The sequence below is a fragment of the Anabrus simplex genome, chromosome 13, assembly GCF_040414725.1.
Source record: "Anabrus simplex isolate iqAnaSimp1 chromosome 13, ASM4041472v1, whole genome shotgun sequence".
In the NCBI taxonomy this organism is placed as follows: Eukaryota; Metazoa; Arthropoda; class Insecta; order Orthoptera; family Tettigoniidae; genus Anabrus; species Anabrus simplex.
The window spans coordinates 44860653-44886654 of record NC_090277.1 but is presented as its reverse complement, the minus strand read 5'-3'; the positions used below and the strand labels follow the sequence as shown (position 1 = coordinate 44886654).

Below are 26002 nucleotides of genomic sequence, written 5' to 3'. Positions count from 1 at the left end.
AACGAGAAGCAATTCGTAAATGAGGCACTTTATACCCAACGAGTACTGTATACCACGGGCTGGCTTGTGAAATGGGAAAAAGAAAAACCCATTTCATAAAACAAGAAAATAGTTGTACAAGACTGATGAGTTCCATTGAGTGCAACCATCATTTCACCAAGGGTAAATGAAAAAAAAAAAAATCAGAATTCTATTACAAAAAAAAGAGAGAAAAAGTAATAGGATAAAAAATTTCAAAAAATTATTAGAAGAAACTACTGTGAAAAGTGGAAGGCTGTTCTACTACAAGTGCTTCGGAAAAAAGAGACCCACCACTTCTACGTGCGTCCGCTTGCGGCTGCCTTCTGTTGAGCTCTCACAAACTCGGGGTAATCAATGTATCCGTCATTGTTGCCATCATCCATACTGAGGATGGGGTCGATGAGCTGTATCAGCTCGTCATCCTTGAAGATCTTGTCTCCGGTTGGGGCAGCGGTGTTGGGGTCTCTGTGGCCTTGTTCTGTATTCGAGGAGGTGCATGAGGAATGAGGTTGATGAGGGGTAGATGGTGGAGGGAATGGCAACAGAAATGTCAGCACACAAAGCAGCAAACACCGTGCAATACAAAACAAAAACAAATAGCACAAAGATTTCAAGCATTAAAAAAATCAATCACCTTATTCACCAAAAAGAATACGGTTTTGAAGCATACAAAAAAATGACATTACACACTTCAAAGTAGATCCCTTTTATTTATTGACTCATTCATCATTTATATTTCAGGCAGGGAATGTTAAAGGTACAAATTCCAATGAGTTTTAAGCAAAAAATTCAATGCAAAATGCACATCATCAATGGAATGGACTTCATTATAAAGTTGAGATTGGTTTATATGTAACTTAGTTCTGCGTAACCCCTTTTTGTACGGACATTTCTGTAGGTCCTAGCAAAACTTAAAAATATGTTAAATAAACCTCAATTGCACGTAACCCATTTATACATAATTCGGTGTTATACATATTAAGTTTAGTTAAATGAAAATAACAAAAAAATAATAATGTCGCTGGTGTAAGCATTTCCTCCGATCAACCAGGTCAGAAATGTGACGCAGTAGAGTCGGCATTGTTGGCGGTGGGACTTTAGCAGCAGATATTTTTGGGGTGTAGTTTGGTAGTCTAACGAAGGTTGTGGGATGTGACTACGTGACTTAATTAAATGAGAAAGATTTTTTTTTTTTTTTTTGCTATTTGTTTTACGTCGCACCGACACAGATAGGTCTTATGGTGACGACGGGATAGGAATGGCCTAGGAATGGGAAGGAAGCGGCCGTGGCCTTAATTAAGGTACAGCCCCAGCATTTGCCTGGTGTGAAAATGGGAAACCACGGAAAACCATCCAGGGCAGCCGACAGTGGGGTTCGAACCCACTATCTCCCGAATACTGGATACTGGCCGCACTTAAGCGACTGCAGCTATCGAGATCGCTAAATGAGAAAGATTATGAGCCAGATACCTGTTGGTGGTATATAGTTGATTAGTTGATTTGCGCATAAGAGAGTTCAAAGAATGCAGTAGACTTATGAATTTCCTGATGTTACCGAAATACGGCAAGTTAGAAATGCGACCGTTAGAGTCGGCATATTTGGCGGCAGGACTTTAGCTCCCGATATTGGAGGGGTGCGACACGGTGGTATAGGGAAGGTCCTTGGAAGTGATTGAGTGGCATAAAGATGCAGATTACAAGATATGTGTTTGGGACAAATGGAGCTTCCGTTTTAACTGTACGCAGGTTATTTAAAGAAGACACATTAAAATGATGCCGACAGCTGACATTTGCCATATTGAATAAAAACGGCACATGTATCAGTAGAAATTGTACATTGAAGTTAGTTGGCCATGGAGAAAAGAAGGAGGGAAAATCACATGCTGGACAAGAATGTAAAATTTATATGAAAAGTGGACAATAATCCACATATAGCTGGAGATTTAGGAATAACCTGTATCCCACTTTGCACAGTCATTTGCTATTTTAAATGAATTTTTAAAAAATGGGTGCTAAATCAATAATGTTCTAAACCTGATACATTAAAAAGAATCATCAATACAAATTACATTTTCACATCATATCTCTGAGAAAACCTATGTTTAATCTAATTCCTGAAACTAGAGAAAATTATTTCAATAATGACATAATATCTAAACCCGATTTGTAAGTAATTCTTAGCAGACCACAGCCCATTTGCTGCAATGCAGTTCATGCCCATTCAGCTGCACAACAGAAGACCTGGTTAAAGCGAAGCCAAATGCACTTGATGTTACAAGGTTTTGGGCTCACATAGTTTAATGTGGCTCTTCGCCATTGGAGTATTTTTAATATGTTTTATGTTTTTCCTTATCTTTAATTTTAAACTTATGTATGCTTCTGACACGATATAAATAAAATAAAATAAAATACGTAAAATGCACTCTTCACCTTGATATATGTATAACTCAGGTATAATAATAATTTCATGTGGCTATTTCTAGCCGAGTGCAGCCCTTATAAGGCAGACCCTCCAATGAGGGTGGGCAGCATCTGCCATGTGTTGGTAACTGCGTGTTATTGTGGTGGAGGATAGAGTTGTGTGTGGTGTGTGAGTTGCAGGGATGTTGGGGACAGAACAAACACCCAGCCCCCGGGCCATTGGAATTAACCAATGAAGGTTAAAATCCCTGACCCAGCCAGGAATCGAACCCGCGACCCTCTAAACCGAAGGCCAGTACGCTGACCATTCAGCCAATGAGTCGGACGTATAACTCAGGTGCAACTGTATTAGTAAACGGGTGAACCGGGTCTATAAACATTCAGCAAGATGTGTATGTACGTCATAGACTCGCGTTAATCTTGTAAGGCTTAATTTCACTCGCGATTGTCACACTCAAGATTGACTTCACATGGAATGCCACCGAGAGGAAATAATCGTGGCTCAGCAGTGAGAAAGTGGATAGGGGCAGCAGTAAACAAAACAACAGCACTGGTGAAATGCTGAGGTTGGAGATGCTGGACGCTAACAACGGACCAAGCAGCCGGAATGATCTGAAGTTAGAAGCTACTAGAATCTCCCGCTGGACTATACAAAAGGACTACTATGGGAGCGCGGAGTCATTCTCAATTCAGTGAGTCCTGAGTGTGTCAATCCTTAGCGAATACAAACAGTAGGAGATGGCTGTGAGTTCATGACATGCAATTTATCAGGTATTTGGAAGCAAGTCCTTCAAACGGTTACACGGAGTACAACGAAGCTTGCTATTGTCAACTGTTCCGGAATGATACTGTGCAGTGAGAAGCTGCATTGAGGACCAGGAGTTCGACGTGCCGACGTGACTGCCCAAATGAGTGTGTATTACAATCATGAGTTAAAACTGTCTTTATTGGAAAACTCGAATGCGACTGAACTTGTGATCTACTGTAATAGTTCAATGATTTTCATAGATAATAAAACTTCCTACCTCTCTATGTAGTCATTTTAGTCCCACTAACCTGCCACAATACCTATTATTTACTGTCATAAAATCTAATCTTTAAGTGTTTAATTTCATAGAATTGTCAACTCTTCCCTCAGGAAACTTAAAATATCTAGTGAAACAAACATCTATAAGTTGATATGTACACACTTCCCATTTAACACGTTGAGCGCAAGACAAATTTTTTAAAACCTTCCCGTTGGACTGTGCTTTTTTTGTATTAATCTCTTCTCAAACATAGAAAATTGTGGGCTTAAATATAAATATGTATAAAAATATGTTTTTTTTTCTGCTGTGAGCTTGCATTCACGAGATAGTGAGTTCGAACCTCACTCTGTCTACAGACATGAAGATGGCTTTCCGTGATTTCCCATTTTCACACCTGGCAAAGGCTGGGGCTGTACCTTAAATAAGCTCATGGCCGTTTCATTCCCACTCCTAGCCCTTTTCTATCCCATCGTTGACATAAGATCTATTTGTGTTTATATAACGCAAAACAAATAGAAAAAATATATAAACAAGAGGAGGAGTAATTCTTGAATTCAAATATAAATGATGAGAGCCAACAAATTTATTATTTTTCTCTGTCTATGAAGAGCATTAAGTTCAGGAAATCTCTCAAGATAAGGAGGATTTATTTTTATTTTACCTTATTCATGAAGTGGCAATGTTCAATCCCTGAAATTTATAGCAATCATAAAAGTAAAATAAATAAAAAACATGCACATTCATTTTAAACCAGAAAATGCAAAATATCTCCCCTTTTTAAAAAACAAGAAAATTTCAGAGAATTATTTTTTTTCAAAATATTGACAGATGACAATACACAAGGGATCCTCTCAAATGCTGTGTATATCAAGTGGAATTTAGTTTCTAAAACAATCATCAATAAAGCCATTTCCAAATACCTAATAAATTATAAAGCAGCTGAAATAACTGCCCAACTGTTACACAGCATGTTTACTATGCAACCACAGTCAGCTAAAACTCATATTCGAGTGTATAGTGGTGAAAATAAATCAGAATACCACAAAAACAATAAATACAGTTTGATACACTTCATTGGGCACTCCTTTTTGGCACTGATTCAGCCAGTTCTTCCATACATACACCCATAGCTTCTTCATCGCTTCATACAATTCTTGATGTTTGATGGTTGTACCTCCTGAATCTTATTTCTCACATGATTCCAAACCTTCCCTATGGGGTTAAGGTCAAGTGAGTTAGTGAGTTACCTGACCATTCATGCACAGCTATGTCATTGTTACTGAACCACCTTTATTCTGTGGGCAGGGGCAACATGGTGCATGAAATGGTGACAATTGATGAATATGCCAAAAATTCAGCGAAAGATGAAAATCCACAGCCTGTTTCCAGTCATTCGACCAGGTCAGGAATGCAATGAATGAAGACCCTATCTAGCGGCAAGGTTAGGAATTGTGTCGGCTGCCGAAGCCTGTCGCACTCCTCTGGGGCAATGATTAATGAATGACAGATGAAATGATATGGGAGAGTGTTGCTAGAATGAAATGACAGGGAAAACTGGAGTACCCAGAGGCTGTCCCGCCTCCTGCTTTGTCCAGCACAAATTTCACATGGAGTGACCGGGATCTGAACCATGGAACCCAGTGGTGAGAGGCCGGTGTACTGCAGCCTGAGCCACGGAGGCTCTCAGTGAATGATCTACCAAAATTTCATGATACCTGCTTCCTCTTTGGGAGGAATTATAGTGCTCTCCTATCATATATGTCACTAAATGCACCCCACACCATCAGGGTGTTTAAGTCTTAAACAGCATACTTGATGCGAAGGTTCTTATTAGCCAAGACATAACCAAACTTTATACAAGAGACATTGTCTACAAGTCAGACCTTCACTATTCTATTAGAATTTTTGTTAATTTTATTATGTGTTTCATTTGAAACTGACTGTATTTTAACAAAGTCAACGGTTTTCTAATTTATGACAAATTAGTAATATATGACATGACCTACAGAATTGTACTGAGGATGTCTTTAAAGAGGGTGAAACATAAATAAATATTAGAAACAATAACTGTCTGTATGTTTAGTACTTTTAACTGCAATGTCAGTGATGGTTTGTAATGTATCCTCTTATCATATGAAATATATACAGCAGAAGTCCGCAACAGTGAGTACGGCATACAGCGAGAACCCTGTTGTAACAACAGTTGTTTTCTGTCCCTTGAAAATTCATATATTAAACTGTATATTGTCCTTCGGTTACAGCAAGAACCCTATCACGAATGCATCTGTTATTATGAACGATTAAGCATGCGTTATTTTTTCTATTATAGATATTTATGCACAGCTACACGAGTATGATAAATAGCGAGAACCCTGTTGTAACAAGAGTGGTTTTCTCTCCCTTGAAAATTCATTTATTAAACTTTTCTTTGCTATTTGTTTTACGTCGCACTGACACAAATAGGTCATTTGGCGACGATGGGATGGGTAAGGCCTAGGAAGTGGAAGGAAGCGGCCGTGGCCTTAATTAAGGTACAGCCCCAGCATTTGCCTGGTGTATTTATTAAACTATTATAATTTGGTTACAGCGAGAAGACTATCAGCGATGCATCTGTTATTACGAGCGATTAAGAGTGTGTTATTTTTCCAGTTACAGATAGTAGTAAGATTTATTAAAAAAATAAATAATCCGTTCTCCAGTGAGGGTGACCATAAAAGGTCCGGAATACAAAATTACAATACAATATGTAAGATTACAATATGTAATTTTAATAATGAAATCATATCTTTTCTGGAAATTATGATTTAAAGTATAAATGAAACTGTATAAAGTGCAGAGAATCTCTTATGATCTGTAATAAGATTTTATCTATGTCGTAAAAAATTAATTTTTAAATTTTGAAGGATAGTTGCTGTGTTCTTCAGCAGGGTACCTCTGGATCCAATCAGGAGGCCTCTGACAATCCACTGACCAAGAGGAATATTATATTTAGCTGATAGATATGGCAGACATGGAGTATAAATTGCTTGATTTTTCAGATTAATATCCTGGGATTGTTGCAGGCATCTCTCGAAGCGAATGGTAGGATCTAACACCATCGCTTTAATTTCTTTCTTACTGATGGCTATGATGTCCACTCTTCTTGTTGAGTCGTCGGCAAAGACGCAGTGAACTTCTTCGTGTACCTCCCATCCACGCTGCCTTAGGCCTTGAGCAACTGATGTCCGTACTCAATGGTGACAATTGTTACGCAGTAATCTATTACAGAATCAGGCTCCATGGCTAAATGGTTAGTGTGCTGGCCTTTGGCCACAGGAGTCCCGGATTTTAACCATCACTGGTTAATTTCCCTGGCACGGGGGCAGGGTGTATGTGTTGTCTTCATCATAATTTCATCCTCATCATGATGCGCACAGGTCGCCTACGGGAGTCAAATAAAAAGACATGCACCTGGCGAGCTGAACCAGACCTGGGATATCCTCGCACTAAAAGCCATACAACATTTCATTTCATCTATAATAGAACTATTTAAAATAGTTTAACTTGAGTCTGCCTATTCAATACACCTTATAATGATAGAAAACTATTTATACAGTATTGCCATACATGGGAATGGATGTGTTTCCTGAAACATGTATGGTAAAATAAATAGTTTTCTATTATTATAAGGTGTATTGACAAGGCGGACTCAAGTTAAACTATTTTAAATAGTTCTGTAATAGATTCAGACAAGTCAATACACGATCAAACATAATACCTATTATGGTTAAATTTATAAACAGTGTTACGCAGTAATTCGGTGTTCCTGCAGAACCCCAACACATGTCTAAGTGTTTCGGTCTCGTTGCAACTGTTTTGGTGGCAACGGGTTAAGCTTAAAGTTCTGCCGGTAACCGATCTTACTGCGGTCAGGTTGCACGACATTTTTATAGCATTTATGTATTAGGATGAAGATAAACGTGACCTGCAAGATATCCAGGAATTTGCTTTCGGGTGATCGGCGTACAAAACCACTCCTCTCCCTTTTTGGGATAACTGACACCATAACTGAAAAGATCGATCTGTCATTATCTCTTGCAGCTTTCTTCTATTGGTTTTAGAGGGAAGACGTTCTTTATTGATGTTCAGTTTCTGCTCATCAGAAAATTTTCGTACATGCTGCAGCTGTACGTCCTTAATTGGGAAGCGACGGCAGATATTATAGTGCTGAATATTAGCTTCCCATTCGGCGCAGAGTAGTCCCATACATCTTAATTTCTTTGGACTATATATAACATGGAGTTTGGTATTTCATCGGGTAGCATCATTATTTCTTTAACCGAACTTCTTATAATTTTGTCCAGATCATTAAGAAAAGTGCTGGATAACTGAGTTAGAGGTGTGCACTGTAGTGGGTATATTAATCCTGGCCAAATAAATTCATTGATAATTTTAACTTTCTGTTCCGGTTTAAAAAGTGAAGTTTTAACTAAATTATTTAAATCAGAATTTAGGATATTAATTACTTTAGATCTGTTAAGAGATATTTCATTATTAAAATCAATTCCTAGATACTTGATTTGTTCATTATTTGATGTTACTGATGGTATTGAAGAGTGGTGATTTTTCCCGGAACCAGTTTTCCTTTCTTTAGGATAACAGATTCACTTTTTTGTGGGTTGATATTTAGACCTATTCCTGTGAAGCTAAACTGAAGAAAATGGAAATTACAACACCCAGAAGGAGTGGTGCTACATTACTGCAATTGAACATGCAGGACGAGTGTTCGGTTGTGATTCGATGATTACACTTTCAGGTCCCTCTGACTGCAAGTTTGGACAACAATCAATACAGGATGTGCCCACCACGAGCTGCAATACATTGATGAATTCGTCGAGGCATGGAGTCAAGAAAGCCCTGGATCGCTTCCTGAGGAATTGTGGCCCATACTTGCTGCACTGCACGGGTCAGTTGTTCCAGAGTTGTGGGTGGCTGAGGCCGGTTGGCCAGTTGTCGACCCATCATGTCTCACACATGCTCAATAGGACTGAGGTCCGGGGATCTGGCGGGTCATTCTAAGGTTGTGATGTCGTGGAGAGCTTCTCTGGAGATGCATGCATTGTGAACCCGGGCATTGTCCTGCTGAAACATCCCATTAGCAATGTTCGCCATCATAGGGACAACCACTGGATTGAGTACCCTATCAACGTACTGTTGATAAGTCATAGTGCCCTCAACAAGCACTAACTGTGATTTGACATTAATGCCAATAGCTCCCCAGACCATAATGCTTGGTGTTGGCCCTGTGTGCCTCTCGACAATAAGATCTGGGCGGACCCTCTCTTCGGTATGTTGCGCACACGATTCCGGCGATCACTGCGGGCAAGACAGAAGCGCGATTCATCACTAAAGACGACCCTATGCCATCCATCGACCCACGTCGATCTTTCTCGACACCAGGCTAGCCTTACACGTCGCTGTTGTGGGGTCAATGGAACACCTTCTGCAGGGACACGGGCTCGTAAGATAGCTGCACGCAGGCGATTACCAACTATTTGTTGAGTAACGTGGGGTGCCACTGCTGCTCGAATTTGCGCTGCTGTTGCATGGGGTTCCATCCGGGCCATCCGAATGATGCGGAGATCCTCTCTCACAGTTGTCTGTCACGCTGGGCCTGTGCCAGGTCTACGAGTGTGGGTACCTTCATTTGACCACTGGTGCCATACACGGTGTACCGTAGATTCCTGTCGGCCAACACGTGCAGCGACAGTCCTTAGCGATAATCCAGCCTCACACAGCCCAATTATCCGAGCCCTCTCAAACGGCGACAGTTGTTGATAGCGTGTTCTTCTCTGTCGTCGAGGCATGTTTGACGGGAAACTCTTCACTGCACAGACTGCGAGTAAACTTCGCTACCCCAGAGTCTGTATACTGGAGTTGATTCCTCCGCTACCAATCACGTGGGGAGACCTGTAGCAACAATCCAATGGGTCTGAAACTTTGATCATTTACATATCTACATGGCATCGTTCCATATCTTGAAAATCAACACAAACGACCAACACCTTCATAGTGTTGCAATTTCCATTTTCTTTCTGTACTTATGGCTAATGTGCTACTCCACATTTAATTTCTATAGGTTTGGATTTCTTAAAATCTGCTTCTACTTGAATACTGTTCTGCAAAAGGAAAGCTATAGTAAGTTTATGCAAATGCATTCCAGCGATTATCGATCATATTCGGTATCAGCATGATAATTAGCTTTTGGACTATCTGTATCGATTTTTCGCTATGTGCACTAGTGAGCTCTCTCGTCAATATTCGAAGGCGATATAGATGTTGATTCCCATAGGAAACCTGGTGGCTGTGATAGGTACCAATTGATGAGCACAACTTAGCACACGGGGGCAAAACGCTGGGAACCAGGAATGAATTAGCTGGAAAATTTATAATGTCCAATAACGGACCATTTATATTGGTATTTGAAGGCAATGTCGGAGTCTATAAGTAACATGCATCAACTAGCGTTCTGCAGAGAAAATTCTAAATGAAAAAGAACATGTTATTGTTATAAATACATAAATAAAATAGCTGATAGCAGTTGTTAACTCATCAGAAATAAAGGCTGAAATAAACAATCACTTAATTTTAATGCTATGTATTGAAATGGCAAGTTCGATCCTGGCTCAGTCCGGTGGTATTTGAAGGTGCTCAAATACGCCAGCCTCGTGTCGGTAGATTTACTGGCACGTAAAAGAACTCCTGCGGGACTAAATTCCGGCACCTCGGCGTCTCCGAAAACCGTAAAAGAGTAGTTAGTGGGACGTAAAACAAATAACATTTTTATGCATTGAAATGATGTAAGAATGTATATGGCATTGTGCATCACTGATTTTAGAGGTTAGTTTATATTTCCTTGTGTCCAGTTAACCCTCCAAGTGATACGTAAAAACCTCTTAAGTGATAAGCGACTGTAACGTCTTAGTACAAGTTTCTTTTAAAAATTCATAAAAAATACAAAATGACAGTAAAATATATCATATTACATATCATTTTGTTCAGCATAAACTAAAGAATGTGATTATGTAATAATATTGGGTACATGCCTCGATTCCATTTTATTGTGGGTGGTGAATTACATTTTTTCACTTTTGAAAAAAACAATGTTTCAAATTTCACTGTACGTAGCTTCAAAACTATAAAAGACCGAAACAAAAGGTAAATGTATAAAATGTTCACTATTTTGTTACCAACAAAAGACTTAGAGTACATATTTACCGTAAAACTAAAGAATAGAAAGTTATGTACAAAAAACCAAAACTATGTACATCTCGTCGGGCATAATTCTTTACTTTGAGTCACTTGCAAGAGTTTTTCTTTTCCTCCCCTTTACCATGAGCCTGGAGTAGTCTTTCAACTTATGGTTGCAAGTAGGATGAATGCCACAATTACACTTAGGACACCAGAATTAGCTTCGCTTTCTTTTTATCATCCTCGTTTTCTGACGAGTCACCACTCAAAGAAACTGCTTTTGGTATTTCGTCACCTGGCAAATCACTGTCATCACTGAAAACATAATTTTCATAATCTTCTTCTAGCATATCCTGAATATCATCAGAACAACATGGATCGCACATTTTAGTTTATTGAAACACTAACCAATCAAGTAGAACAACATTAGAATACTGCCATGCGGTGTGATGCTTCGAGCGACTGACGCTAAGATTTGTTTTAGTCAGTACATAAGCAAAAAGACCTATTCGATAATTCAGCTAGATGAATCGAAATAGCCAATGAACTGAACTATTGATTAGTGCAAAGTTTGACGATATTCATTAAATGGTTGCCCAGCAACACTGCTCCGAAGAAATGAGTCGTTAATAACGACTTTATCATTTCACAAAAGCATAAATGAGTCGTCATTAACGACTCATATCACTTGCAGGGTTAAAAGGGGGGAGACCTAGCTCAACACGGGGAAAATAGGCCAATATTCATTTGATTGTTATATATGCTACAAATGTTGTTGACAAATGCTGCACATACCCCAAGATTGGCATGCTTAAGAGCAATCAGAAGCAACTTCAATAATGTCAAAATTCTAATTCTAAATTTCCCACCTTTTTAACAATATGTCACGGTTTCCTTCATAACTCTCTTACTGATTCACGGATAATTATTATTTTTTCAGAGTTTCCTCCCATAGTGTTGTACTACAATCTGTACCTCATTCAGATCAATAGGATTTAAATTAGATTTTATATCACATATTTATTTACAAAAATATTAATATTGTCTGGTGCTTGGAATAAAAAAAAAATCCAAATCACAGTCTATGTTAGTGATTGAGGTTCATTTTGTAGCTGGAAGTTTGATACACACTTTAAAAAAGGAAAAGTACAAAAATTCTTATAAACTTGGAATTTATAAGGGAAACAGTGATGTAATGTTAAAAAGGCAGGAAATTTTGAACATTTTATTTCAAAATATTAAAATTATTAAAATTCTGACATTATTGAAGTCGCTTCTGGTTGCCAGGAAGCATGCCAATACTGGGATATGTGCAGCAATTGTCAACAATTGTAGCATATTTAACAATCGAATGAATATTAACCTATTTTTTCCCTTTGTTAAGCTGGGTCTCCCCCCCTTCAGAAAGACAATTTCCATGTAAATTTATAGTGAGAAGGTTATCATTGCTTTATCTACTGGCTCTTGAAATATGTTTTCATGATACATATACATTTGCCACCCAAGCCTCTGGAGTGTTAGTACTACCATTTTTCAGATTGAAACTGAACATATGCGATCACATATAGTATCAGAATTAGAAAAATAACTAACGAGTAAGGCATAGTATGGAAATTATCCGTGAAAACACATGTTTTGTCCAATCTGATTGCTGTTTCATACAGATTTTAATCAGTGTGAGGTTTCCCCCCCCGACTTTTACAAAAAATTGGATATAACGACAATCTGCTATACTGAGTAAATTTTTCATCATTATGAATTCTCGTGATAACAAACTTCTACTGTATAATAAAACTTACAAACTTATGTTCACTTATCATTGTCTTCAACTGTACATAAAGGTAGCTCCCATGTTTATTCTGATTGTGTATGATCATCTGCCAACATTTACAAAGCCATACAACCAAACATTCAGAAGTCACACCAGCTTACTTACCGTGCCAATGGATTAACGACTTGATGAGTTCACAACCATCGAGTTTATTATTGTTATCAGCATCGTGCAACTTAAAATAATGGAACTGAAGCTCCTGATCTGACATTTTGCTAGTGTCGATGGGAACTTCTAGATGCTCCTGGATATGGCTGTAACACAAGAAAATCAAATTATTTGTTTCATCAGTGTAAGGACTTTATGAACAGAAAGTCCTGGTGCTGAAACTCCACAGATATTCAACAAGTTAATGCAATGTTTTATCTTTATTTCCCAAACTATATACTCTTCCTTTACCTGCAAATAGCAGCAGAATATGGCTGTTAATTTCAGCTGCCCTACATTTTTTGTGTCAAAATCATCCGTGTACAGTAGAACCTCGATGCATCATTCCCGGACCTGTCGTTTCCTCACATTCGTTGTTCAATTTATTCGGCCCCAAAAATGTTCCATATAAACCCGTGTTAAATTTCCCTGCATCTACTGTTCCTCCAACTATCATTTTATTACATCGATCGTCACAAAAATATTTGTCCTCTGCCACAATTTTCCTGCATGGATTGATCGTACATAAGAAAAATGTACGCAAACGTTTTTTTGAATTTAAAGAGACAGCTCAATACTCTAGCACATGACAGCGGCAACCTGTTATTCAAGAATGTACGAGCGACTCCGAGTTGCTAGTCCTGAGCAAGGATCTTGTAGGCTGAAGTGCTGTGCGCAGGTTATTCACGCATAACCTCAATACAAGCCTCATGGCGCCAACGCTTCTCCTCGACCTACCAACTGAACCCTAGAAGAGTTTTTATTTACAAGACTTAAAACAATAGCACAGTAAAACTCAAATTTGCCACAGTGTTCTCTGTTGCCACTGACTGGCTAGGGCTTCCACCTTCATTGAAAATGAGAAAATCGCGTGGTTTAAAATAGTCACAGGATTATTAATTGCGTTGTACTATGTAGATTGTGTGGGATGATAATGGCTTGTTGACCACTTTGTTGCCCCCTGTCCAATTGTCTTGTTACAAGCCAGAACAATAATCTTCTCACTAGCCTGGTCTTGAAACTAGTCCCTAAGTTGGCAGCCTTGTATTGCCCACTGTGACGTTGTCCGAGCCGTGCCGGACGGGATCTCTCACCTATTGTTCGCGAAGGGTCTATGGAATCTTTATAAAAATACAGATTATCGCCATAATATAATCGAATACCATCAATTTGCAATAAGAGAACTGACCTTAAAGGTTTTTAATTATTACGAGAAGTAAGGAAAAGTGAAACAAAACGGTGTAAAAATCACACTTTTGATTTTTATCGCTTATGTCATGGTTGCAATATTTTGATACCGTTATGTACAGTATAGTATGAGCATATTCGGCTCCATGGCAAAATGGTAATGTTGGCCTTCGGGTCAAAGGATCGGGTTGGGAATTTTAACTTTCCTTGGTTAATTCTGACGGTTTGGGGACCGATCTGCACCCGGCTCCAGAGGCCACATGCCAATATTATTATTGTTTTTTTATTATTACTTTAACATGACGAAAAATGTCCAAATACGGTACCCGTTTTTATTATTTTGCTTTCCCCCTATTTTTTATGTCACCCCCATTTATCATTTTTCGCACCCATCATCATTTTCTCCCCTCGTCCTTGAAAAACAATGCATCAAGGTTTTACTGTACTGTCATAGGACACCAAGTTATTAACTCCGGGAAGACAGTGTCTGCAAGAACCCCCTAATGAAACAACTACTGTGACGAGCCTTGTTGGTATTGAGATAAGCCCTTTGTGATTCACTGCCACTGTCGTTTTCCCACCTCCATAACACTACTAGGGAACTCCTGCCTATCTGCTTAACCTCCTAGGTGGACTCTTAATGTTCTTTATCAAAGCTAAATGAACAGTGTGTGGACAAAGTGGGGATCTTTGCAAATAGGCAACAATTTCATCTGTACTAGCTACTATTAGGAAAATTAGTGAAAATTGCCTGAGAAAAGAACTGGGATACCTCCGATCATGGAATCACACTTTTGAATGTCACTTAATATGTGATTCAAGGTCTTGATTGCCTTCTTTGTCGTCATAGACTTGTCCCAAATGATAATATGACAAATTTGGCCATATCCTATTTGTTGTCAAAAAACACACAGGAACTCTGGCATGATATAAATCAACGAAAAGAAGAAACAACATGAAAATATGCATATTATGCGATCTAGTTTATTTCATAAATGTGTAGGCCTACTGCAATAAGGCAGAAATGTATCAGATTATCTACTGTTTCTTGATAAAGACAGAGACCTTTGAGAGCAAAGGAATTAATGAAGGAAAAATGCTGTTGTGTTGGATCCAGGATCTGGCAAAATGATTTGGACTGAGATCAATCAATCTAATACGATTATCAGTGGGCACAAGAAATATTGTCACGATCATTGCCATTCTTTGATAAAAGACAGCTTTATTAAGGCCAGTCTCCACTGATTAACATTTAACATTGTGTCCACACTTATGTTAAGCTTGACTTCCTTTATTTATACACAGCTAGTTATCGTATCAGTTTGTGTTAATACATTTCGGCAGTGTCTTGCATTTTCAAACACGGACAATGGACTCAGATGAAGATTTGGCCTTTATTAATGCCACTGTTACTTCTTACACCGCCCCCGCGGTGTAGTGGCAGCGTGCCTGCTTCCAACCCGGACGCCCCGGGTTCGATTCCCGGCCAGGTCAGGGATTTCTACCTGGATCCGAGGGCTGGTTCGAGGTCCATTCAGCCTACGTGATTACAATTGAGCAGCTATCTGACGGTGAGATAGCGGCCCAGGTCTAGAAATCCAAGAATAACGGCCGAGAGAATTCGTCGTACCGACCACACGACACCTCATAATCTGCAGGTCTTAGGGCTGAGCAGCGGTCGCTTGGTAGGCCAAGGTCTTTCAGGGCTCTTACACCATGGGATTTGGTTTGGTTGTTTCTTACAGCGTTTTGAGTAGGATGATGATGATGATGATGATTGCTGTTTAAAGGGGCCTAACATCTACGTCATCACTCTTCTTGAGAAGGAAAGAAAGGAGAACGTGGGTACGACAATATCTGAATAGAAAGCACAATGTGGATGACATTCTAAATGAGCTTAAAGTAGAAGACAGGTTTGGATTAAAACTTTCTGAAAAAGTCTGAGCATGATTCTAATGTAGTTTACCTATGCGAACTTTCCCAAAGGCATGCCGATACCAAACGAACAAGGAATTGATTTAATACTGGAAAACACACCAACATGTTAAGTATGTTAACTTCAACATATCAAGTTAACGTAGTAAGTTACTTATAAACCAACTGTTCGTATACATGTCAAATTCAACATGTCATGTTTAACATGTTGTTGTTAAATGTCAATCAGTGTAGACCCGGCTTTAGAGAAACATTTAGCCCCAAGAGAATTCCATTAGAGTTACTACAGCCCGGAGCCCGCATTTACCAACGCCAGTTACTTTTGCTGTTATCTTAGATTTCCAAAACTCGGGTAATGTCATTATCTTGGGCAACGCTCACTTCTGTATTCACCACAGAATTTATTATCTCAGTTTTCCAAAACTAAGTTTTCATTCCAAAATGAATTTGAACCATCAACTTTTCATACTGATGCATGGAAAACGAATGACTACATGCTGCCGCTATTATCAAAATGTAAATAAGTTTTAGATTCCATTCGGAGTTTGCAAATAATTTGCATAAATTATGTCCGTAATGAGCAGAAATGAAGAAAGAAGCCTAATACGACTTACCAAAAGAGTGGATTGTTATTGAATTTAGTGGCAGAAAGCATAAACAAAATAGAGAATAAGAAAATAAATTACAGCCTAAACATTGGAAGTAATGAAATCAACCCCGAAATTAATAACAATATGTAAACGTTTTATCAAGCCAGAGAGCTTTTATGGGATGACAAAGTACCCAAGAGTACGAAATTAACATTATATAAACAGTATTTCATACGAACTAGAATCGCTGGTAACTAATAAGAGACAAGATAGTAAGATCCAAGCAGCAGAAATGAAAATTTTAAGAACATCAGTTAAAAAGACAAGTACAGATAGAATCCAAAATATAAAATCAGAGAGCTAAATATAGAACCGTTAGTACAGAATATACAGAAAGCAAGACTGAGATGGTTCTGGCATGTAAAAAAGAATGGAAACGGAACAGGTAGCAAGAAGGGAATTGGAAAGAGAAGTTAAGGGAAAACCGAGAAGGTGGATGGATCAGATTTGGAAGGACATCAGAGAAGCTGGATTGAATGTGGCGAGAGTAATGGAGCAAGCTTGTTAACCACACCCGGGCGACGGGAGTGGGACATTGATGATGATGATGACAATGTATATTTTACTAAAAAATAAGGCAGAATATCTTAATTCTTAATTAAAAAGTCACCCAGTTGTGTACTGTACAAGATATAAGCTCTAATCGAGAATTCATCTTCCGGGTTGTTCGATCATAAATAACACTGACAGTATCGAAGCTTTAGATAACATGTCTGAAAATCAGTGTCGTCCTAGTCTTCGGAATATGTCGCACGTTCTTTTATCCACCTAGGACGTTTAGTAATTGCATAATCTTGACCATATTACTCGTTGCTGTGATTTTCTCCTTCAATTAGATATTCCTGCCATCTACGAGCTGCCATTCTGGAAGACAATTATCTTAGATCTCCCACTTTACCGACCATTCAATCTCCAGTAAAATTTTAAACCGAGATAATACCCGTTTTTGCAAGAAATCAGCTCCATTTCCCGTATCAAATCCTATTTACAATGAATCAATAACAGTAAATTTCCACCTTTTTGATACTTATATTTGCATTAAGCAAATCCATCAATCATACACAGTACATGTTTCATTCCATTTGGAACATCGTCAGCTGTATTACAACGCTTTTTTGAAATTACAAAGTATTTACCTTCTTAAGAACATCTTTATAAGTACCTGTTTGCTTAAAATCTATGGGAGTTTAAAAAATTTGAAATAAATTAAAATCTATATGGATGGTTGAATGGGGTGGTGAAATGGGAGGGAAATGGATTTACTCCTCGCTCCTCCAAGGACACAGTTGATTTTGTCAACAACTAGGTATGAAACCACTCTTTTATATACTAGGTTTCCTTGTGCAGAGTTAAAACACTCTTTTAAAAAAGCAATTCCCGATTTTGTTTTATTTCATTTCAGATTTCGGGGAAGCTCTTTCAATAATAGTACGACAGCAATCAGCTTCAGGGATCCAGAATTAATTAAACACTTTCAAGAAACACTTTTATAAAATTAAAACAAACAACATTCGCCTTGGAAGGAGCAAATGAAGTGAACATCCTTGTAAAATATAGAACAGTGACAAAGGAAAATTATTTTTCAAAAACATTTTATTAGTAGACAAGCAGAATATCATATATCATAGTGAAAAGTGCTGGAAACAAAAAACATTTTTTATAACATCTGTTCCAATGAATAAATATAGTTTTACAATAGGCTAAAATAAGTAAATCTATTTCCCTCCCATTTCAACACCCCATTCAACCATCCACATCGATTTTAATTTATTTCAATTTTTTAAATTCACATAGATTTTAAGCATGCAAGGAACTTATTACGATGTTCTTAAGAAGGTAAGGTAAGGTAAGGTAAGGTAAGGTAAGGTAAGGGTGTATTCTGCCCAAAGGCAGGTCCGAACCTCCGCAGAGGTATGCCTGAGCTGGAGTTAAGAAGATAAATACTTTGTAATTTCACCTAAGCGTTGTAATACAGCTGACGATGTTCCAAATGGAATGAAACATGTACTGTATATGATTGATTTATTTGCTTAATGCAAATATAAGTATCAAAAAGGTGAAAAATTTACTGTTATTGATTCATTGTAATACCTGTTATCTGAGATAATGTTGTTGGTGAATACAAACTTAACTGTTATCTCGGTTTACGTAGCTTTAACCCTTTGGCACTCAGCCTATCTGCAGGTGTTTGCTCAAAGACACTCAGACCAATTTTTGTGATTTTCCAAAGCAAATTACAAAAATTCAACACGTAAAGAGTTTAACACACATTAAAATAAAATTAATCACACTAATACAGGAAACTATGAGCATTTCAGAAATGAATATACCTTGGACGTATTGTTATTGGTTAAGCCCAAAATAATTATTAAATTTCGAAAATAAATTTTTAAAAATAAATTATTGTTTTCAATGACAGAAAAATTAGACATTGTTGCGTCTTCCTTCTTTACTCTTAGACGTGGATGAAAGAACATTTAATTCTGAATAATTTGATATCAATATGATGTGTGTGCTGCAATTCACTCATGAAGCATTGCACAAAGTTATTCAGTGTACATGTAACGGTCATCGATGTCAGGGCCTCGCGGTCCGATGCACGGTGAGCAGTTACGACCGTGTCACTTCCCACATAACGGGAATCACTTTCGGCAAAAGAAGGTCATTATTACTGTCTAAATCATCTGAAAATTCATGGATATCGGCCTCATTCAGCCTTGAATATGGCCTAGCCATTACTATAAAAAAGATGACGCAAGCACGTGCAACAACGGAGTTATGAAAAGGAGTAAAATTGTAATTTACGAAGTGCATCGAACGCAGGATATACCAAAGAAACGAAATAAACTATAAACAAAACTCATAGCAAGATCAACTTCTTGTATTCATAAGCCAATCAAAACAGATCCACGCAATAACAACTTCAAATAACCACAACATAAACATTCACGGTCAACAGATTTTATTTGTCGAAAATAAAAATATTTTGTAGGGCTGGTGGATATATCTGTTGAGTTAAACGCAAAATCAACGCTTTAATGTACCGTCACGATCAACTGTTACGATTTAACAGCTAAGCAAATGACCAAAATCCGTAAATAAGACAGAGCCGATGTATCGGCGCCGTGAACGTTTTCACCATAAGCTCTCGCGCCGATCTATCGGCGCGCTGAGTGCGAAAGGGTTAAACTAAGATAAGAGCTTTTACTCGCGTTGGTGAATACGGGCCTAAGGGTTGAGTCTCCAACAATAACGGCACTGTAGTCTCCTAAAATAATTTTTAGTTTAGTACTGTACATACATGAATAATTGCTTTACCCTAATTTTAGGACGGGAAATTTTGAAAATATGTTTTTGTATGTTTATATGTACAGGTTTGTTAAATATGTGTAGTGAAAACTGAATACTACAGTACAATACCTTGTTTATTGTATTATCCAGCGGCATATCAAAATGTATACAGTTTTGATCTGCATTACTGCTCTGCAAAGGTAAATTTGAATTTCTCTTATGCAAATCAATAGCAAATCTGCAGAAATTCATTTCTTTCTTCATAAATGATTGGGAAAACTTGTACAAAGCTATTTTTCCCCACATAAATGTAAGTTATTTTGTTTTAAAAAGAAGAGCCATCCACAGTTAGCCTTATGCACATTTTTTAACTGTCTGTTTTATGTGTTTTATATTGCAATGGGTGGGTAGGAGACAGGGATCTGTGCCCAGATGGCCTTCACTTAAACCACAGTGGTACACATAAGTTAGGAAACTTGTTTACAAGGGTTATAGGCAGGTACATTCAGGGAAACGGGGTGGCCTAGGGAATGGTGTTAAGCGAACAGGGAACTGGAAATCAAGTAGGGATGACATAAAAATGTTAGTGCTCAACTAAAGAAACATTGTAAACAAAGGAATTGAATGAAGTAATTTAATAGATATATACCTACCAGATATTGTAATAGGAGTTGAATCATGGCTGAGAAATGATATAATGGATGCAGAAATATTCTCACGGAACTGAAGTGTGTATCATAGAGATATGATAGCAGTGGTAGGAGGGAGGGTATTCATTCTGGTGAAAGAAGAATTTGTAAGCTTCGAAAAAGTTAAGGATGAAAAACATGAAATTCTGGGTGTAAGGCTCTTCTCTAAAGATAATAGGCAACTTGATGTCTTTGGAGTGTACAGACCGGGAAAGGGTAGCGCTGACGCTGATTCAGAATTATTTGATAAGATAATCAGCTATGTTGGAAATGATATGGAAAGGAATGTGATAGTAGCGGGTGATCTCAATTTACCAAATGTCAATTGGGAAGGTAATGCGAATGACAGGAAGCATGAACAACAAATGGCAAGTAAGTTAATATGGGAAGGGAAGCTGATTCAGAAAGTGATGGAACCAACTAGAGGGAAGAATATTTTGGATGTGGTGCTGATAAAACCAGATGAGCTCTAATGAGAAACCGAAGTAATAGATGGTATTAGTGATCACGAAGCTGTTTTTGTCATAGTTAAAAATAAATGTGAAAGAAAGGAAGGTATCAAAATTAGGACTATTAGGCAGTACCATATGGCTGATAAAACAGGCATGGGGGAGTTTAAAAAAAGTAACTATGATTGCTGGAAAATGGTAAATAAAAATGTAAACAGACTCTGGGATGGGTATAAAGCAATTGTTGAGGAATGTGAACATAGGTCTGTACCTTTAAAGGTGGTAAAGAATGGTAAGGATCCACTATATTATAACAGAGAAGTAAAGAGACTAAGAAGGAGGTGCAGGTTGGAACGAAATAGAGTTAGAAATGGTTATGGAAGTCAGGAGAAATTGAAGGAACTTACTAGGAAATTGAATCTAGCAAAGAAGGCAGCTAAGGATAACATGATGGCAAGCATAATTGGTGGTCCTACAAAGTTTAGTTAAAAATTGAAGGGTACGTATACTGTAGATACTTTAAGGCAGAAACAGGTTCAAAGAAGGACATTCCGGGAATCATTAATGAACAAGGGGAGTGTGTATGCGAGGATCTTCAAAAGGCAGAAGTATTCAGTCCGCAGTATGTAAAGATTGTTAGTTACAAGGATAATGTCCAGATAGGGGAGGTGAGTAATACTAAAGAAGTATTAAAATTTACATATGATAACAATGACATTTACAGTAAGATACAAAAGTTGAAAACTAGAAAAGCAGCTGGAATTGATAAGATTTCTGGGGATATACTAAAGGCAATGGGTTGGGATATAGTACCATATCTGAAATACTTATTTGATTATTGTTTGGTTGAAGGAGCTTTACCAAATGAATGGAGAGTTGCTATAGTAGCCCCTGTGTATAAAGGAAAGGGTGATAGACATAAAGCTGAAAATTACAGGCCAGTCAGTTTGACATGCATGGTATGTAAGCTTTGGGAAAACATTCTTTCTGATTTTATTAACATGTTTGCAAAATTAATAACTGGTTTGACAGAAGGCAGTTTGGGTTGAGGAAAGGTTATTCCACTAAAGCTCAACTTGTAGGATTCCAGCAAGGTATAGCAGATATCCTGGATTCAGGAGGCCAAATGGACTGTATTGCGATTGACCTATCTAAGGCATTTGATAGGGTAGATCATGGAAGATTACTGGCAAAAATGAGTGCAATTGGACTAGAAAAAAGAGTGACTGAATGGGTGGCTATATTTCTAGAAAATAGAACTCAGAGAATTAGAGTAGGCGAAGCTTTATCTGACCCTGTTATAATTAAGAGGGGAATTCCTCAAGGCAATATTATTGGACCTTTATGTTTTCTCATATATATATCAATGATATGTGTAAAGAAGTGGAATCAGAGATAAGGTTGTTTGCAGATGATGTTATTCTGTACAGAGTAATAAATAATAATAAATAAGTTACAAGATTGTGAGCGGCTGCAGGGTGACCACGATAGTGTTGTGAGATGGACGGTGGGCAATGGTATGATGATAAACAGGGTTAAAAGTCAGGTTGTGAGTTTCACAAATAGGAAAAGTCCTCTCAGTTTTAATCACAGCGTTGATGGGGTGAAAGTTCCTTTTGGGGATCATTGTAAATACCTAGGTGTTAATATAAGAAAAGACCTTCATTGGGGTAATCACATAAAAATGATTGTTAATAAAGGGTACAGATCTCTGCACATGGTTATGACGGTATCTAGGGGTTGTAGTAAGGATGTAAAGGAGAGGGCATACAAGTCTCTGGTAACAACCCAACTAGAGTATGGTTCCTGTGTATGGGACCCTCACCAGGATTACTTGATTCAAGAACTGGAAAAAATCCAAAGAAAAGCAGCTCGATTTGTTCTGGGTAATTTCTGACAAAAGAGTAGCATTACAAAAATGTTGCAAAGTTTGGGCTGGGAAGACTTGGGAGAAAGGAGACAAGCTGCTTGATTAAGTGGTATGTTCCGAGCTGTCAGTGGAGAGATGGGGTGGGAGGACATCAGTAGACGAATAAGTTTGAGTGGTGTCTTTAAAAGTAGGAAATATCACAATATGAAGATAAAGTTGGAATTCAAGAGGACAAATTGGGGCAAATATTCGTTTATAGGAAGGGGAGTTAGGGATTGGAATAACTTACCAACCAAGGGAGATGTTCAATAAATTTCCAATTTCTTTGCAATCATTTAAGAAAAGGTTAGGAAAACAACAGATAGGGAATCTGCCACCTGGGCAATTGCCCTAAATGCAGATCAGTAGTGATTGATTGATTGATGTTAAAAATGAAATTAATTTGAAATTGACAAGCCTGTCATAACATTGAAGACAAAAGTTTTTGCAAGTAGTGAGATCAATTTGTGTAAATAATGTATTTTATATTTTTTGCATTTCCCAAATAGTTTTTAAAAGACACTGAATTCTTCTATATTTACATTTTTTTTCAGTTCTGATTTGAGTTTTGTAATCTACCACATGATTTTATGGCTGGTGAAGTTTCAAATAGAGAGAAAACACCTCCCTAAATGTTTTTAAATATGTTTTTAATTAAATAGTTCACTTGTAAAGTGACGTGTATTGATTGGGTGGACCAAAACCTAACATTGTTTCTTAGTTTTAACTGTATCAATACTGTATCAATACAGATCCATACGATGAAATTCGTATATTGTACCAAATATCCATACCCGACCGATACTATAACACGCCAGCAGAGGAGGTGCGCATGCGGTTCACTGCCTCATACTTCATGGGCTTTACAAATCAGTGCAAGTGAAATACTGTGCAGTACATATATCACATAATAATTCTAAAACATCATGCAATACCATACTTCGTCATCACTCAAGCTGTATGGAGATAAGATTACACTGTAAAATATTCTTCAATCAATCAAATTACCGGTGTAATTCTCGCACTCGAGTTTTGGTCGTAATATTTGGAAAAAGAAAGGAAGGCGAGAGAATTATGCCAGTAAATACTGTATAAAAACAGAAGTAAATCCATAGTGTTTGACTTACTCTTTTTCATGTGCCATATTAGCAGCACTGAGTATCTGCTGTTGTTGCTGATGATGGTGGGGGACCTGTTGAACAGGTACCTGCTGTTGCATTTGCTGTACAGGAACTTGTTGTTGAACAGGAACCTGTTGTTGCATTTGCTGTACAGGAACTTGTTGTTGAACAGGAACCTGCTGCTGAATAGGGATCTGTTGTTGAACTTGCTGAACTGGAACCTTCAACAGAAAACAATGAAGAGTATAAATTCAAATTACATTGTAAGTATGATTGCCACAGGGCAATACTACTGGGCCTTTGTTTTTTTTAATACATTTACACACATTGTATATAAATGATATGAGTCAAGAACTGAAACCACACAGATAAGGCTATTTGCACACAATATTACACTGTATACCAGGGCTGGCCACAACGAGGCTCGCGAGCCGCATGCGGCTCTTGAATGGAAGATAGGAAACTTAAAAGGGTCCACCTTTTCAATACAAATAAATGTTATAGTTTATTTACAACATATATTTACACTTGGAACTAGTTTCGACGCTGTTTGGCGCCATCTTCAGCCAAAATGTGGGAAATAGGCTAGCATGTAGACATTTATATTACAAGGTGTTACATTAGTGTGATTAAATGAGAGAACATGAAGACGCAAAGTATAAACTGTAACAAAACCATGCGGAAGTACGAGATGATTGGCATTGGAGATTCAAATTATTTCAGACACTCTTCCATTGAATGTTGCCTGCCGCGAGTGTAGTACAAAACATAGGTTATATTTGAATAAACACAATCTTCTCAAAAATGCACATAACATTATAAAATATTTGGGTTGAGGTGAAATTTGGCAGTTAGGGATTGAAATCACTTATTCAATAAGCGTCAATTCAAAAAACAGCTGTAAAGGGTGAGACAAGAATTGCACAAGCGTGAGTCTGGACTCGATAAATGCAAAAAACACATGAAACACACTCAAAAATGTAGGTTCGTGATGGATTTGGCACAAAGGGTCTGCGTTCAATCATTCACTGAATGGCACCGGTGCGAGTGTAGTTCAAATGTGAGTTAGGATTTAACAGCCTCATAGAAATGCACGTGACATCTGAACTTATGTTGCGAGATGAACTTGGCAGTGAAGGTTCGAATTGCAGATATTCAGTAATGTCAATTCAAAACAGTCCATGAAAGGTGAATGCAAAAGCTATAATTCATACGAGTTAGGACTCATAAATAATATTTTCAAATACAAATAACATATTCAACTTTCCGTGGTACACGGTGAAATTGGCAGTTAAATAATTAAAATTTGTAGGATTTCTTCGTCAGGTGCCATATAAGTCAAGCGCAGCGTAAGTATGAGACAGGGCTCAACATATCCAAACTGGTATAAATGCATATTTGAATCCAAGTGTGAGATGAACATGGTAGATAAAGAATCGCTTTGTTGAGGGTGTAGTAAACATATTCAGCTCGACAAGAAATATAAAATTGGAATTAAGGAAGACGTTCCTCTGAGAGCTTAGAGGTTGAGTCAGTCTTGTGCGGCTCTTGACACCAACCTTAGAGTTAAATTAAATAATATAATTTATGGAATCTAACGACATCTCGCGGCTGGCGTCAGTCAGTAGCAGTTATGTGCGGCTTGACGTTATTAGCGCTGGAGGTCAGTGGTAAGACATGGGAGGTGAAGATAGTTCCGGCGCCTTCCATTTGATAGTGCTTTGAGCGGGAGTGTGTGTCAGTGAGCCAGTGTCGTGAGGTGAAGCCAGTCGTGTTCACGTATAGGCAGTAGCGAGTGTCGATACTTTTCTGTGTGCTGTTGTGTGCTGTTTCAGTACAGTATTGACACTCGCTATTGCCTATATGTGAACGCGACTGGCTTCACCTCACTGACACACTCTCCCGCTCAAAAGCAATATCTTCCTTGTAAAGATATTTCTGAATTGGCCCAGATTGTATTTAGCTTACATAGCAAGTTGAAGCTTTCTGGGAAAGCCCTTCAGATTAAAACATTTTCTCACTTCAAATGTTTGAAGAAAATTTCTGAAAGCCTTCCTGGCGTTCAGGTGGAAACTGAAGATTACATGAGTAA

The 26002-nt window shown here is 37.9% G+C and overlaps 1 protein-coding gene across 7 annotated transcripts in view; it reads right to left on the bottom strand.

The window, feature by feature from the left end:
* LOC136885067 (lymphotoxin beta receptor inhibitor) overlaps positions 1 to 26002 on the bottom strand; it is a 57019-nt gene that overhangs the window by 15115 nt on the left and 15902 nt on the right. For 6 of the 7 annotated variants that reach the window (XM_067157466.2, XM_067157471.2, XM_067157465.2 and 3 more), the window contains 3 exons: positions 23917 to 24131; positions 12637 to 12785; positions 313 to 499 (listed from right to left, as the gene is read on the bottom strand). In XM_067157466.2, coding sequence (XP_067013567.1) covers positions 318 to 499; positions 12637 to 12785; positions 23917 to 24131 — 546 coding nt within the window. In that variant the 3' untranslated portion in view covers positions 313 to 317. The remainder of the gene's footprint in view (positions 1 to 312; positions 500 to 12636; positions 12786 to 23916; positions 24132 to 26002) is intronic. The other variant, XM_067157467.2, reaches the window with a different exon arrangement.